At 61.2% G+C, this 14,241-nt stretch overlaps 1 protein-coding gene and 1 long non-coding RNA gene across 2 annotated transcripts in view; one reads left to right on the forward strand and one right to left on the reverse strand.

Moving 5' to 3' along the window:
* Positions 1-90: 90 nt before the first annotated feature.
* The window catches only part of TPCN1 (two pore segment channel 1), a 54,060-nt gene continuing 39,909 nt past the window's right edge, over positions 91-14,241 (reverse strand). The window contains exons 14-28 of the mRNA XM_081113962.1: positions 13,414-13,477; positions 12,445-12,489; positions 10,936-10,992; positions 10,805-10,858; positions 10,030-10,102; positions 8,579-8,686; positions 7,619-7,690; positions 7,053-7,142; positions 5,936-6,051; positions 5,180-5,226; positions 4,659-4,727; positions 4,408-4,492; positions 3,380-3,519; positions 3,089-3,169; positions 91-2,205 (exon numbers count right to left, since the gene is read on the reverse strand). Coding sequence (XP_080970088.1) covers positions 2,092-2,205; positions 3,089-3,169; positions 3,380-3,519; positions 4,408-4,492; positions 4,659-4,727; positions 5,180-5,226; positions 5,936-6,051; positions 7,053-7,142; positions 7,619-7,690; positions 8,579-8,686; positions 10,030-10,102; positions 10,805-10,858; positions 10,936-10,992; positions 12,445-12,489; positions 13,414-13,477 — 1,215 coding nt within the window. The 3' untranslated portion in view covers positions 91-2,091. The remainder of the gene's footprint in view (positions 2,206-3,088; positions 3,170-3,379; positions 3,520-4,407; positions 4,493-4,658; positions 4,728-5,179; positions 5,227-5,935; positions 6,052-7,052; positions 7,143-7,618; positions 7,691-8,578; positions 8,687-10,029; positions 10,103-10,804; positions 10,859-10,935; positions 10,993-12,444; positions 12,490-13,413; positions 13,478-14,241) is intronic.
* LOC308535188 lies at positions 8,593-11,853 on the forward strand. The gene is made up of 3 exons (XR_013997238.1): positions 8,593-8,833; positions 10,032-10,420; positions 10,757-11,853. It is a non-coding gene; the product is annotated as an uncharacterized lncRNA (long non-coding RNA).

Consider the following 14,241-nt stretch of genomic DNA (forward strand, 5'->3'; position numbering starts at 1 on the left):
GGGGGTGGGGCTGGGGCTGAGCTGGGGCCGGGAAGGGGACCTCCCTGCATCCCCCATGATCGCAGAATGTCAATGTCAGGAGGCGGCAGCCACACTTACAAAGCAGAGGCGCTTTATTAATATGCCAGAAGCCGGAGACACTGTGGGTTTTCTAGGTAACAAATCGCCAACGTACAAAACCTTACAGGGCCGTTCCTACTGTCCGTACAAAATGATTGTCGCGTGGTGTGGAGTAAGGCGGGGGTGGGGGGCAAGGAGGGACCATGACGGTCACAGACAGGTCGCTTGACCCAGGCAGCTCAGTCGCAGCGTCGTTTCTCAGCTGCGTGGGGAGGGCGTCTGGGCTGGTGATGTCCCGGGTCCCGCAGAGCTCACAGCCCTGGGACTCCTGCTCCCTGTGCCCGTGCGCAGGTTTGAGCACCAGCTTGGCCAGGCCAGGGAGACCCTGGGACAGCTGTCCTCAGCTTCAGTGCCCAAGGCGCCGACCAGTGACTGCACTAAGCAGGTCTAGACTAGACCCCGCCCTCCTGTGCCAGCCCTCACCGTGGGCCGCAGGGCCCCTGTGGGCAGAGGAAGGGGTTAGGGTGAGGCCCGAGGCTCAGGTGGAGCCCTCCTGCTTCCGAAATGCCCGTTTCAGTACAAAAGCTACAAGGCACCCAGTTGTGCAAATAAGTTTCTTCTCGGGAGGTGGAGCGGTCCTGGCCCGGTGCCCAGCTGCCTGATGGCTCCTGACAGGCTGCCAGCCTCCTGCCCCCTGTGGGAATCCCAGTGGCTTCCTGGTGTCCCCAAAGGGCTGTGCTTTAACGAAAATGCCCACTCCTCTCCCAGGAGGGGCAGAGCTGCGCACTGTGGGTTACAGGGATCAGCTGGGCCTTGGAGAGGGTGCTGGGTACTGTACCCGGGGTCAGGCCTGCCCTGCTGGGAACCTCAGCCCACCCGCCCTCCTAAGCCACAGGAGGCTGTAGAGGCAGCTGAGAGCAGGGGCCGCCCCTGTACCCCTCTGCCTCCAAGCTCCCTCCTCTGACCCTGCTGTGCCCTCACTGGGGCTGCCAACCCCAACAGCCTGCTTCCGATTCGAGCACCGAGGCACCCCATCCACTCTGACCTCAGCTCCCCAGGCACCAGGGGGACTCGGGGAGCTGCAGGTTCACTCGCACCTGCTTCAGCACCAGCCACGCCTCCCGGGGAGGCCCTGGTGCCCAGCAGCAGAGCTAATGCAATGTGAAGGGCGTGAGCAGAATCCTGAGGAAGCTGCACATCTTTCTGCCGGGACGGCCCATACAAGCAGGCGGAGGGGCTCAGTGGAGAAAGCTGTTGCCGGGACGGGTCTGGGTGTAGCCCTCGGCCTCACCCTTGCTCCCCACCCCCGTCCCCCTTCTGTGCTGGGCCTGGATTCCAGCCGAGGCTGTTAGGATTTTCAGCAACCAGAGTTGAAACCTAACCAGAAGGGGGGTGGGACAGAAGGCTTAGAGCCAGGACTCGAGACGCGCCAGGCACTTGCCGGCCAGCACTGGCTGAGACCTGACCACTGAGACCTGACCACATGGTACAGTCACACCGATTCCACTTTCCATTAGGTCGTAGGCACAGGTCCCTGAAGGACCGTCCTATTCCATTATCACAGAGAAATACACACCCGAGGATGTGGGTTTTCTCCTTCATAAGTGGTTTTGTCCCTAAAGCAAGACAGAAACCCGTGACGAGGCCGCAGCGGAAGTTAGTGGGGAAGCTGTCAGCTGGGACATGAGCCTGAAAGCGTCAGGAAGACGTGAGTGTGAGTGTGGCCTGGGGAGGGCCGGCCCCTGTGAGGGCAGAGTCCATTCCAGCCGCGTTCCTGGGAAAGGGCCTTCCTTCCAGCGCTTTCTGCCTGGCCGCGCCCCAGAGCAAACTGGCTTCTGGAGTTCAGGAAAACAGGGTGAGGTTACAAACCAAACCCCACCTTGTCTGCCTGTCTTTTCCGTTGTCTCTATAAATATGTGCATATATATGGACATGTGCATATGTGTATATACACATTATTTCGATACATCGTAGTAAAATAATGCTATTGTGTTATTGCATAGAAGAGATGGCTTTCGGGAGTGAGCTGGCTTAGGTGATGGTCTGCGAGCGCTGGCGGCCGCCTGGGGGCTGCTGGGTGGCGGGGGCACCGCTGCCGTCGGACTGCTGCTGCTCCTGCTTGCGGGTGTGTTCCTCGTACCACTCCTAGGGCACAGGGCAGATGGGTGGGCGCTGAGTGGGCGGCATCCTTCCAGCCTGCGGGGCTGGGGGACCACCCAGGATGGAGGAGTGGGCTGCCAGGGCCTCTTCCAGCTCCCGGCAGCGCTGCTGTGAAAGCAGTTTGAGGAAACTGAACAGCTCACCTGCCGCAGGCCATCGTGTGATATTTTCAGGGACAGAGGTATTCCGGTGATTACGGAATTAAAAACACACCGTGTGTTTAAACCTGAACCACAGAACTTCGAGCTTAAAAAACACCGCGAGGGCCGAGCTCTGTGCCCCCTCGTCTCACGGAGGGGAAACCGAGGCCGGGGGTGGAGGGCAGACCCGAGCGCGGGCTCCGTGCCGTCACCTCTCACAGATGAGAAAGGGCCCACCTGCCCACGGCACAGAGCCAGCAATCCAGCCCAGGGCTCCGGCACCAGAGCTCCCGCTGGTCCCCTCCGCACCACCCGGTGCCCTGCAGCCTCCCAGTTTCGGGCGTGAGCACCAGTAACGACTGGGTTCCCGCTGTGAGAACGCCAGGAAACAAGGCAGCTGCTGGGAGGGAGACCCTCCGGGACCCCCGGGGGGGGGGGGGAAGACCCCCACTGGAGGTGGCCAACAGCTCTGTCCGGGACGCAGCGAGCCGGCCACGTGGTGCTGGGTAAGGTGTTTGCCTCAGCTGGCAGTGTGGGAAGATGGGGAGAGTTTGTAAAAAAACACACAAAAAAATTGGCTTCTCCCCTCTCTTAAATTAGAAAAAACCCAAACAGTAAAAAAAAACACCCAGAGACCCGCTGGGCAGAGCAGGCCTTACTCCTATGGGCAGTGAGGCTGGGCCCGGGAGAGGCCCCGTCCCCCTGGGCGGCGGGGCGGGCGCTCCTACCCGGATCTCCTCCTGGTACATCTTCAGGCTCAGGTCACTCTTGGTCCTGGATCTCCGCCCCAGGAACACCACGGTGCCTTGCTGTGGACGAGCAGAGGCTGCAGGCCCCACCGTGCCAGGCCCGGGCACCCACCCCTCCCCCAGCACAGGCCTTGCCCGCTCCTCTGGCTTTTGCTACAATGCCACCCAAAAGTGTCACCAAACCTTGAGGGGCTGGACGGTGGGACTCCACTCGGCTACAGCGCCCTCCTCCCAGCCTGGTTTCCTGCCGGGACGGGGCGCTATCCTCACCTCGTTTCTCTCCATCTGGGAGAGGACCTTGAGCAGCCGGGGGATGTCCGCCGCCGCGCCCCGCGCCTCCCGGGACAGCTTGAGGACGGCGAGCAGCTCGTCCTTGGACAGTTCCTTCTCCACAGTGATGCCACCGTCAACTGCAGCGGGGGGGGGACCTGGGCTCAGGGGCCTCCTCCCCGCTGTCCCTACCAGGGTCCTAAGGTCCCTCTCCTGTCCCCCACCCCCCCACTGTGGCTCTGCTGTGGGTGTGCGGATCGATGGTCAGGCCAGCAGCTCACAGGGGACAGAGGGTTTTGGAGGCAGCCTCCAAGCAGAAAGAGAAGGGTCAGCCGGCCGGTGTGGCTCAGTGGTTGGGCCTGGACCCAGGAACCACAAGGTCTCCGATGCGATTCCCAGTGAAGGCACATGCCCGGGTGTGCAGGAGGCAGCCGAGCGATGTCTCTCTCTCACTGATGTTTCTCTCTCCCCTTCTCCCTTCCTTTCTCACTAAAAATCTATTTAAAAACAACATGTCTTTAAAAAGGGTCGGACAGCCTGGTAGGATAGAGACTTGGAAACAAGCAGTAACAGGTAGGTGGCCCTTTTGAGGGAGAGTCTGGGAAGGATGGGGGGTCAGTCTGCAGAGAGCTGCGCCACCTGGAGGCGCAAGGGGATTAGGAGCCGGGACCTGCCAGTGCAGGAGAGCGACGGCTCTGCAGGCTGCAGGGTTCCCGCCCGGAAAGCCAGGACCGCGGTGTGGCTGAGGAGGAGGCTAGGAGTGAGCAGCCTGGGGGACAGGAGACGGGGACAGTGGGCCGGCCGGTGGTGTACACCAGAAGCCTGTCTCTGGTGTGGGACTTTTCTTGCGCTGTGATGTGTATTGTTTTTCTTTGAAAAATGAGATCGAGAGCATGTGTCCGTCAGTGAGTATCTGGACATCAATGGCAGTGACAGGTCTAGAGAGACGAGCCACCTACGTAAGCTGAGCTGCCGGCAGACAGACGGCCGAGCAGCAGGCAGCCAAGGCTCCCGCCCCTGGCACAGACCTTCCGAGTCCTGGTTCTTGCGGCTGAAGTTCATCCGGAAGACAAAAGCCTCGAGGATGAAGGCCACGATGATGGTCATCACCACCTGGCCGGCGGGGGGCAGAGAAAGGGTGGGGCGGGCGCTGCTTTGGCCCCCCGCCCAGCAGAGCCGCGCGGACGGTCCCGGCCCCGTCCTCCCCGGGCTGCCGCCCAATGGGCAGGGCGGCTGGAGCCCCGGGTGACGGGGGACGCACGTCCGGGCGCAGACTTACCATGGTCACAATGTAGAAGGTCATGAAGTAGAGGCGGCTCCAGTGGGAGGTCTGAGAGGTGACGCCTTCCTGGAGGCAGAGGAGGCAGTGAGCGGGCGCCGGGGGGCTGTCCACTCAGGCTTCCTGTGGCCCTGGCACTGCCAGGCTCTTTACAGACCCCCCGCCCCCCGGTTAAGGAAGACACAGGTCCCCGGGTCTAAAATGCCTCTGCCCCACAGGCCTGGATGGTCCCCAGGGCTGAGCCTGCCCCGAGCGGGGTGGCACTTGGAAGAGTTCAGGGAAGGAAACCCCGCCACAGCTCCTAGACTGGAAAGTCTCCCCGGTGGGTGGGAGGACAGGCTGTGCATCCCCTGGCTGCTGGGGGTGTGGAGCTGGGACGAAGGCCATGTCCAGCCAAGGAGTGCTCCTGGGCCCCCGCGGTGGCCTCCCGCAGAACGCCACCCCCCGCAGGCCATGGGAAGGGCAGGGACCCCACACTGGGTGAGGGGAAGGCGCTCCCAGGAGCTGGCCAAGGTCCTTACCATGATGATGTACCAGTTGTTGACAACTGTGAGCTCGAACAAGGTCACTGCCAAAGGGAAGGGGGCAGGCACGATTAGACCCACCACTTCAGCCAGGTCCCGGCACCAGGCGCCGAAATGAGGCGTCCCATCGCCAGCCTGGGCCTCCCCAAGCGCCGCCCACAGGCAGTGCTGCCACCTCACCTGTCCCCAGCAGGGGGTGCCCTTTGCCTGCAGCCTGGGATGGACCAGGGCTTGGGGTGGGGAAAGAGCACACAGACCTTCCTCGGTGCAGATCTGGGGATCCATGAGGCTCTCCCCGTCCTCGAGAAGCTGTGTCAGGCCTGCCCGTCCGCATCCTCTACTCCCCCTCCCCATCATCTCCCTCCTCCTCTCCACCCCCTCCCCAACCCCATCCCCTCCACAGAACCCGGAGCAGAGCTGTGTGGCCCCTGAGCCATGAAGGGCACTGTGGCGGGTGAGGGGGTGCTGCCCTAGCATCAGGCTGAACACCCCCTCCCCCTCCCCCGCAAAGCACGAAGCTCTTCGGTCCGACACTAAGGTACCGGCAAAGGAGTAAACCTGGCGGCTGCGTGAGCCGGCCCGGCCCGGCCCGCACCCCAAGCCTGGGCTCTCACACGCCGTCTGGGCCAGAAGGGACCCGAGACAGTGGGGCCAACAGCCGGCGAGGGAGAGGCCGCAGACAGCCCTGCTCCCCGGCCTCTGGGACGTGCGGGGCTACGGCCAGGGAGGACCCCCTGGACTCCCCGCACTCACCGAAGCTGTTCAGGATGTTGTCGAAGTTGTTGAGATAGTAGTAGCCGTCCTCCACGACCGTCCTGTTGCCCACCGTGCGGTTGCGCCAGCGGTAGGCGTCCGCCACGGTGCTGGTGCTGCCGGGGAGACGGCGGGAGGGACCGTCACAACACAGCGGGTCCCCCCAACAGGACAGAGTGTTTAAGGAAACCAAGGTCTGAGCAGGGAGCACTGTCCTGGCCCCTGTTTCCTGCCCAGCAACCCCCGTCTCTCTGCTCTCGCTGCCTCCAGCCCCCCACCCCTTACCCGCCTCCACTGGGCATTACTCGGCTGCCGGCTGGGCGTCCTCCCTCCCTCCAAGCCGCCCTGAGACACTGCTGGGAGGGCCCCCTGGGTTTGCCGCGGCAGGTGAGGGCCGCACCAGGGAGGGGAAAGGGCCTCTCAGGGCTCCGGCCCCGGCCGGGGCTTCTCCGAGGTGGCTGCCTCTGTTCTGAGAGCTGACTGGCTGCTTTTATTTAAATCCTCGATGGCTCATCAGTTAAAATCCATGTGACGTTTCTGCAAGTCTGAGCCTCTTGCCAGGCACCCACTGCACCCGACTGGCAGGGCGGCCCTGGAACCTGCACTTTTAAGCAGTGGCCCTGTGCCTGGGAAGGCCTGTGACCCGCTCTCGGCGGCCGGCTCCCAGCTCAGCCTGACTCAGCAGCCACCAGAGTCTCCGAAAGTGTCTGTCTCTCGGCCTCCAGGCCAGAAGGACTCAGTATTAAAGAGGACACTGCTGTCATCCTGGTGGCTGGGAGGAGGGAGCGAGAGGTCACGGGGGGCAGGCTCCTCACTCCGTCCCCACAGACCTTCCCACGGGTGTCCATCTGTCTTATCCTAACCGGCCGCCTCTGGAGAGACGTGGAAGTAAGCCATGGGATCAGGCCACACTTGGTTCTCGCGAGGCCTGCAGCCCTCGGCCCCACGGGCGAGCTGATGGAGGCCTGGGGACAGGGAAACTGCTCAGATGCCCTCACTGCAGAGATGACTGCTTCCGGGTCCCTCCCTTAGCTACGGACTGACCTGAGCCCTGGAAGCAACGCCAGGGGATCGATTCCAGGAGCCCTGGGCCAGGCGAGGCCCCGCGGGTACTCACTTGCAGCAGTTGGGGTAGAGGATCCCGCAGAAGAACTCCATGCCCACGATGGCGAAGGAGTAGTAGAAGATGAGCAGGGTGAGGCCCAGGCTGTGGGAGGGGCAGACAGTGACGGCGGGCCGGCCAAGAGCCCGCCTGACCCACGGAGCGGGTGGGGGAGGCCTGCCCCCAGCCAGGGACTCCGCCTGGGAAGTGCCTGCAGGGAAGGGGCCTCGTGACTCGGGTCTGGGCTAAAACACGGCTCGAAGGAGGACTCTGAACAGATGCCCCTGAGCGGAGATTCACCCCTTACCTGTGAAGGCGGACTCACAGGTGACCCCTTACCTGTGAACAGACACAGGTGGTGAGTGAGGGACAGCTCCCTGCCCGCCCCACTAACGTCTCACAGGTCAGCGGAGGGGAGTGGGGCCAGGGAGGCCTGTGCTATCAGAGGTCAGCCGCCTCGGAGAGCCCGCAGACCCTCGATCCGTCCTTTCAGGGGCTCCTTCCCTCCTCTCCCGCCCGCTGCCCACCCCCAGGGGGCACAAGCCGCAGGAGGCTGGCCCTGGGCCCGGGCAGGGCAGTACCTGGCCATCCGGGGCAGCAGCTCAAACATGGTGTCCAGCACATTGCGGTAGCGCTTTTTCAGTTTGAACAGCCTGAGCAAGGAAGGAGGTGGGTCACGGCCTGACATGGGCGCGGCCGCAGCCCCCCCCACAGCAGCAGGTGGAAGGCAGGCCCAGGGCCCTCCCTCAGGACACGGGGCCGGACAGGCCTGTCCCTGCCGGGACCCGGAGCCGTGCTGTGGTCAGCGTCTTCCTCGGTGAGAGGGGGCAGCGTGGCTGTTCACAGTTTATAAACGCAGCCCAGAGGCTCAGGGCGGACGAGGCCCTGCTCAAACCAGGGAGGCACACGAGAGAGAAGGGAGCAGAGCCCGGGCTGCAGGGAGCCCAGGGCCTGGCTCGGGGGAGGAAAGGGCGGTGGTGGCCGGGAGAGAAGCTGGCATCGGCCTGGCCACCACAACTGGGCATAGCAGCAGGTTCTGCTACAGAGAGATGCCACCCCGGACCCCAACCTCCACCTCTCCTCCCAAGATGGATAGGGCAGGAGGGTGGACGTGTGTGGGATCGCAGCTGGTAGTCAAGAGGAAGCCAGGCTCCTGAAGATGCAAAGGGCTCACCCCCAGCTGGGAGGGGCGCTGCCGTGACCCGGGGGAGGGGCGAGGCCGAGCGAGGGCTTTTCCCGACAGGAGGCTGTTCCCGACAAGCAAGGGGCCCTCAAAAGCCCCTTTGGACCTCACGGCGGTGCCTTCTGGCTGAAGACGGTTGAGCCCGTGTTTCTGTGGCCACAGCAGCCAGCGCCACAGGCCACGCCCACCCAAGCCCTGCCTCCCCCGACAGTGCCAGGGGCCAGTCCTGGTGACGTATGGAGAGGAGACGTGCCCTGGGGCTCAGACCCCCCCCCCCCCCCCCCCGCAGCTCGTGAGTCTTCTCAGGCTCTCCCCGCCCTCCCTGCCCGCCTGTCCCCACCCCAGCCCTGCCCGTCACCTCAGCAGCTGGAGCGGGCGCAGGACGACTATGAAGTAGAAGGGCTCCATGTTGAAGGCCAGCGCCAGCAGTCCCAGGAAGGCGAAGGCTGTGACGGAGAAGTCGAACCTCGGGGGGAGAGGGAGAGGGGTCTGGGCCCAGCCGGCCTCCCCATCGCGGCTGGCGTCCGGCCCCGGCTCAGCTCGCCCTTCCAAGGAGCCCACGTGCCAACCACAGCAAAAGCAAGTGTGCCCCATGGAGGCCCGTGGCCGGCAGGTGGGACACAGCGTCCTGCCACCCTGGGTGTCTGAGGTCGGCGTGGCCAGGTGCCATCACAGCACACGCCTGGGGGGTCACAAACACCCAGCACCCCCTGACCGGAGGGTCCTGCACTGGCCTAAGGACAGACACTGGCTATCCTGGTGACTGCCTGCCCTGGCGAGGTCACTGAGTGAAGGGTCAGGGTTGGCAAGGGGGCCCCACCTGGAGGCCAGCGAGCCCTGACCGAGGCCGAGGGCCTTCCTACAGGTCTGCACGGGACCCGGGCTGACTTCTTTCACTCACCGGCCTCGTGAGTGTGGCCAGATTTCACAGGGAGGCCTTTTTAAGGGACCACATGGGACCTCGTGAGGCCGCAGGGAGCAGGGAGGGGGGCCCGGCGAGGCGTGGGCCAGCCTTCTGTGGGCGGCATGGTTTTATGGAAAAGGGCTTAGCTGTGTGGGGGACGGTGTGGAGGGTGAGGCCTCAGGAAGAGCCCAGCTGGTGTGGCTCAGTGGGTGAGCGTCGACCTACGGACCAGGAGGTCACGATTCGATTCTGGTCAGGCCACATGCCCGGGTTGCCGGCTGGATCCCCCGTGTGGGGCGTGCAGGAGGCAGCCGACCCATGACTCTCTCCCATCATGGATGTTTGTTTCTGTCTCTCTCTCCCACTCTCCCTTCCTCTCTGAAATCAATAAAAATATATATATTTTTAAAAAGGCCTCACAAAGAGCCCACCAGCCTCAGGACCCCGTGGCGTGTGCAGGAGGGGCTGGCGTGGTGGCCCCAGGGGCGTGTGCAGGAGGTCGGGCTAGGTGGCTCCGGGGGCGTGTGCAGGAGGGGCTGGCATGGTGGCCCCGGGGGCGTGTGCAGGAGGGGCTGGCGTGGTGGCCCCGGGGGCGTGTACAGGAGGTCCGGCTAGGTGGCCCCGGGGGCGTGTGCAGGAGGTCGGGCTAGGTGGCCCCGGGGGCGTGTGCAGGAGGTCGGGCTAGGTGGCCCCGGGGGCGTGTGCAGGAGGGGCTGGCGTGGTGGCCCCGGGGGCGTGTGCAGGAGGTCGGGCTAGGTCGCCCAGGGGAAGACAGAGCCCAGCCCTGGGAGTCTGAGCCACAGGCGAGGCAGCAGGAGAGGCCATGACCTGGCCGCGCACCCTCCTGTGGGGGTGGGGAGGGTGGGGGCTCCCACAAGGCGGGGTTCAGAGATGCTGTCACTTACAGGTTCCAGCCGGAGGACAGGTACTCCACGGGGCCCAGGCCGGCCACCTTCAGGAACAGCTCCACCCCGTAGACTGTGAACAGGAGCGGGAGCGGGCAGTTGGCCGTGTCCTCCCACACCGGGCCTGGTCAGTTTCCTCTCTGAGACCCTTGAGGTCTCCAGCCTCCCCCTCACGCTGTGCGCCCTCTGGACAGCCACGCCCCACGGGAGAGTGTGTGCTCCACTCCCTCCCCCTCTCTGGGCATGGCCCAGCCACCCTTCTGTCCGCCCAGCAGGTACTGCCTGCACCTCTTCGGTGCCAGGCATTGTGCTGGGTGTGGGACATGCAAAAGTGACCAGCACGGTGCAGTGCCCACTCCTACAGAGCTCAGAGTGCAGACAGGAGGAGACGGTGAGTGGGCGATGACACAGCGCCGTCAGGGTTATAGGAGGAGGAGGGGAATGTCAGTCAGGCGGAGGAACACCCTGCAAAGGCCCTGAGGTGAGAAAGGGCACGGGCACTCGGGAGCAGGGCACTGCTCAGGAGGGCTGTAGGTTGGGGCCCGGTGGCTGAGGGACCCCGCTCGGCCGGGGATATGAGCACGCCGGGATGGAGATGAGATGGAGGACAGAGGAGCCAGGGAAGAGTCTGAAACGGGTGGGATGGAATCAGACCCAGTTTCTGCTTCCTGAAGCTTCCCCGTTTCAGAGCCATGAGGTCCTAAACCAATGCACGTCCTCCCACCAGTGTTTAAGACAAGCCGGTGGCAAAGCCAAGTCCAAACAAGAGACTTACTAGTGAGAAAGACGAGGGAACTCCAGGGCACGTGCTTGGAGAAGAAGTTCCCCCCTGCAGGACAGAGAGGCCGCAGCTCAAGAGGCAGGCCAGGCGTGCGCACGGGCGGGCCAGGCCCCCAGCGGGCTCACCTCTCAGCATGAAGGTCTCGGCGAGGACCCAGACCCCATTGACTGCCACCACCAAGTCTGCAATAGACAGAGAAGCACAGGCCTGTTGGAAACCTACAGGTCACAGCTGGTTAACTTCGGGGCCGCTCCACACACCCATGGGGCAGGTGACTGCTTCGTGCTTTTACCGCATGAGCTAATCAACTGCTGGTTCCGCTCAGAAACAGCTACGGATTTCTAAAAGCCCCCTCTCTGTCACTGCAGGGATACCAGTTAAGATGTTCCGGTAAAACCTACTATTCTAAGTCAGTATCAACGACGGACACTACACAAAGGGTTTGAGTATTGAAAGAATTTGTTTTTCCCTCGAGATGTCTGGTTTTTAAAATGACTGCACAGTTAGCAAAATGCATAAGGATCTGGCCTTTCGCTGAGCAATCCCACTGCTAGGAACCCATCCCAACAAGACAACACCAGCAAAAAACACAACACCAGGTACCCATCCCAATGAGACACCAGCAAACACACGCCTGGTACCCCTCCCAACGGAACACCGGCAAACACACAGCACCAGGTACCCAGAAAGCTGTTCGCTCGAGAACTACTTGTGACGGCAAAACATCAGACCCCACCCAGGTGGTCAGGACGGTGCCGGTGGAATAAACTACGATGCGGTCAGGACACGGTGCATCCTGCCCGGGCCAGGTGGCTCAGCTGGTTGGAGCACCATCCCGTGCATCGGAAGGCTGTGGGTTCGAACCCCAGTTGGGGTGTGTACGAGGGGCAACCAATCAATGCTTCTCACATTGATGTTTTTCTCTCTCTCCCTTCCATTCTCTCTAAATATCAATAAGAAAACATATCCTTGGGTGAAGATTAAAAAAAAAAAAAAAGATGGCCTATCAACTATAAAAATAAAGGGGGACATCTCTATATATGACTGTGGCGTGGTCTCCAGGATTTATTATTAACCAAAAAAAAGTGTGTAAAGTCTGCTATCGTTTACTGAAGACAGAGATATGTGCATATATATATATGTACCCATTCAGAGATTTTAAAACATGGACGGATAAGCCATGATAAAAGGTGCCCATTGGGGGAGGTGACAAGATGTAAAATTACGGGAAATAAGTCACAGGGGGTATGCACAAACAAACAAGAGGAAAGAGGAACAGTCCTGGTTCTCCAACTACACAGTGCCAGGGGGAGAAGCGTGACGGAGGAGGAGCCTACAGATTAAAATAGGCCCAAGTGACTTATCCACTCAACACACCCTGTGGTTCTGGAATTTGCTTCCAAATCTCGGGGCCTAGATGGTATAGCAAGCCCGAGTGAGGGCGCAGGTGCACAAGAAAGACTGGCCCCTGGGTGGTGAGTGCCTCGGCTGGGTGCTGGGCACGTGGACGTCCCCCGGAACTTTCTACGATGAGCAGTCCACACAGCGCCTGCGGGACCGATCCTCGGCCTCCCACCCTCTGGGGGAGTGAGACCCGCGAGCAGAGGGCCCAGAGCTGGGTGGGTCGCACTTACACATGAAATACTGAAAGGCTTTGGACTTCACCAGGATGTTAACTCCTGTTGGAAGAGAGGAAATGTTAGCATAGAATTCTTCATGTGCAAGTACACGCTCCCCGACGTCATAGTGCTGCACGTAAGCCACCAGGGTATTTATGTCCAGGGGAGAAAACGGAAGGGCCTGTTCTGCCAATGACACTCAGACACCCGGACACAGCGGCACAGACAGACCACAGCTGCTCTGGGGACAGACTGGGCAACCCAGGCCGGGACAGAACAGAACACGGTGTTGTTGCCACTGCTGAAACCTACAATCCTGCAGGCCTCGGCCTGGGACCGTTTCCTCATCCACTTGAGTCACTATCATCTCAGCAGAATGGAAAACCCGTGAGAGAATATGAGATGACAGCTGCGCCCAGCGCCCCAGCGGTGGGAGAAATCACCAACAGGCTCTCCCATCGTTACTCGTGTTCATGGCGGCCCAGACCCAGGCTTCGGGCCTTCTACACGAGAAACTCCGTGAGCCCACACCCCCACGTACAACTTCAAAGCTGGCATTAAGTGAAGGGGGGACTGTTGAATACGGGCACTCGGATGTAAAATGGTTGAATTTTATACTGCGCAAGAGATCACGTACACTGGGTATACACCCTGCCACAGGGGAGAGGGCAAAATACACCAGCCGATAAAAAGGCAGGTTTCAGAACAGAATACATACTGCAGTCCCACCATTTTAAAATGTGCAGAAAAAGTAACCAATGTCAGAAAGCAACACATCTGAACACTCACAGTGGTTATTTCTGGGTGGGAGACTGTCTTCTGCTATCAGACTTGGTAACCTTCCTTTAATGAACTGGATGGTCCACAGACGTCTTTTGGTTTGGTTTTGAAGTTGCCGATTTCCTTCCTGGTCCCTAACACTATGTCCCTGCTGGGGAATCACACTCTCCTGCCGCCACGACACACCTTCAGGGGGAACCTTACCTTTGAAGATGAGGAAGGCTGTCCGGGGAAGCTCATCGAACCAGTGTTCTCGATTCTTCTTCGCCTGCCCAGGAAACAGGGCCGTGGGAGAGGGGTTCGGACCAGGGATGAGAACCTGACCCTGGGGGCCAGGAGGCCACGGTCCTTCCCTGCTCACCAGGCTCTCACTTGGGAACAGGAAGAACACTCCAGGTCTAAGTAACAATAAGGCAAGCCAATGGCTACGCACGTGCCTTATTTTTTTTTTCTTTAATATATTTTATTGATTTTTTACAGAGAGGAAGGGAGAGGGATAGAGAGTTAGAAACATCGATGAGAGAGAAACATCGATCAGCTGCCTCCTGCACACCCCCTACCAGGGATGTGCCCGCAACCCAGGTACATGCCCCTGACCGGAATCGAACCTGGGACCTTTCAGTCCACAGGCCGACGCTCTATCCACTGAGCCAAACTGGCTACAGCACGTGCCTTATTTTATATTGTCCTGAAAAGAGCTGGAGGTCAGAACTGCTGTTAGCCCATTTCCCAGGTGCGACGACCTGGCCAAAGTCAGATAAGTGGCCCGAAGTCACAAGGTGACTAATGGGGCCGAGATTCAGTGCGTGACCAGGACACTGTATCACACGTGTAAAGGCAGATGGGAGGCCCCGGGCCACCTGGGGCCCCTGAAGTGCCCAGAACTGAGGTGTTGTTCCAGCCAGGAAAGAATTGGACCTCGGCCCCGCTGCGGTGGCTCAGTGGTTGAGCACCGACCTATGAACCAGGAGGTCAGGGTTCGATTCCCGGTCAGGGCACATGCCCAGGTTGTGGGCTCGGTACCCAGTGTGG

Source organism: Myotis nattereri, assembly GCF_964212035.1.
Source record: "Myotis nattereri genome assembly, chromosome: 19".
Lineage (NCBI taxonomy): Eukaryota > Metazoa > Chordata > Mammalia > Chiroptera > Vespertilionidae > Myotis > Myotis nattereri.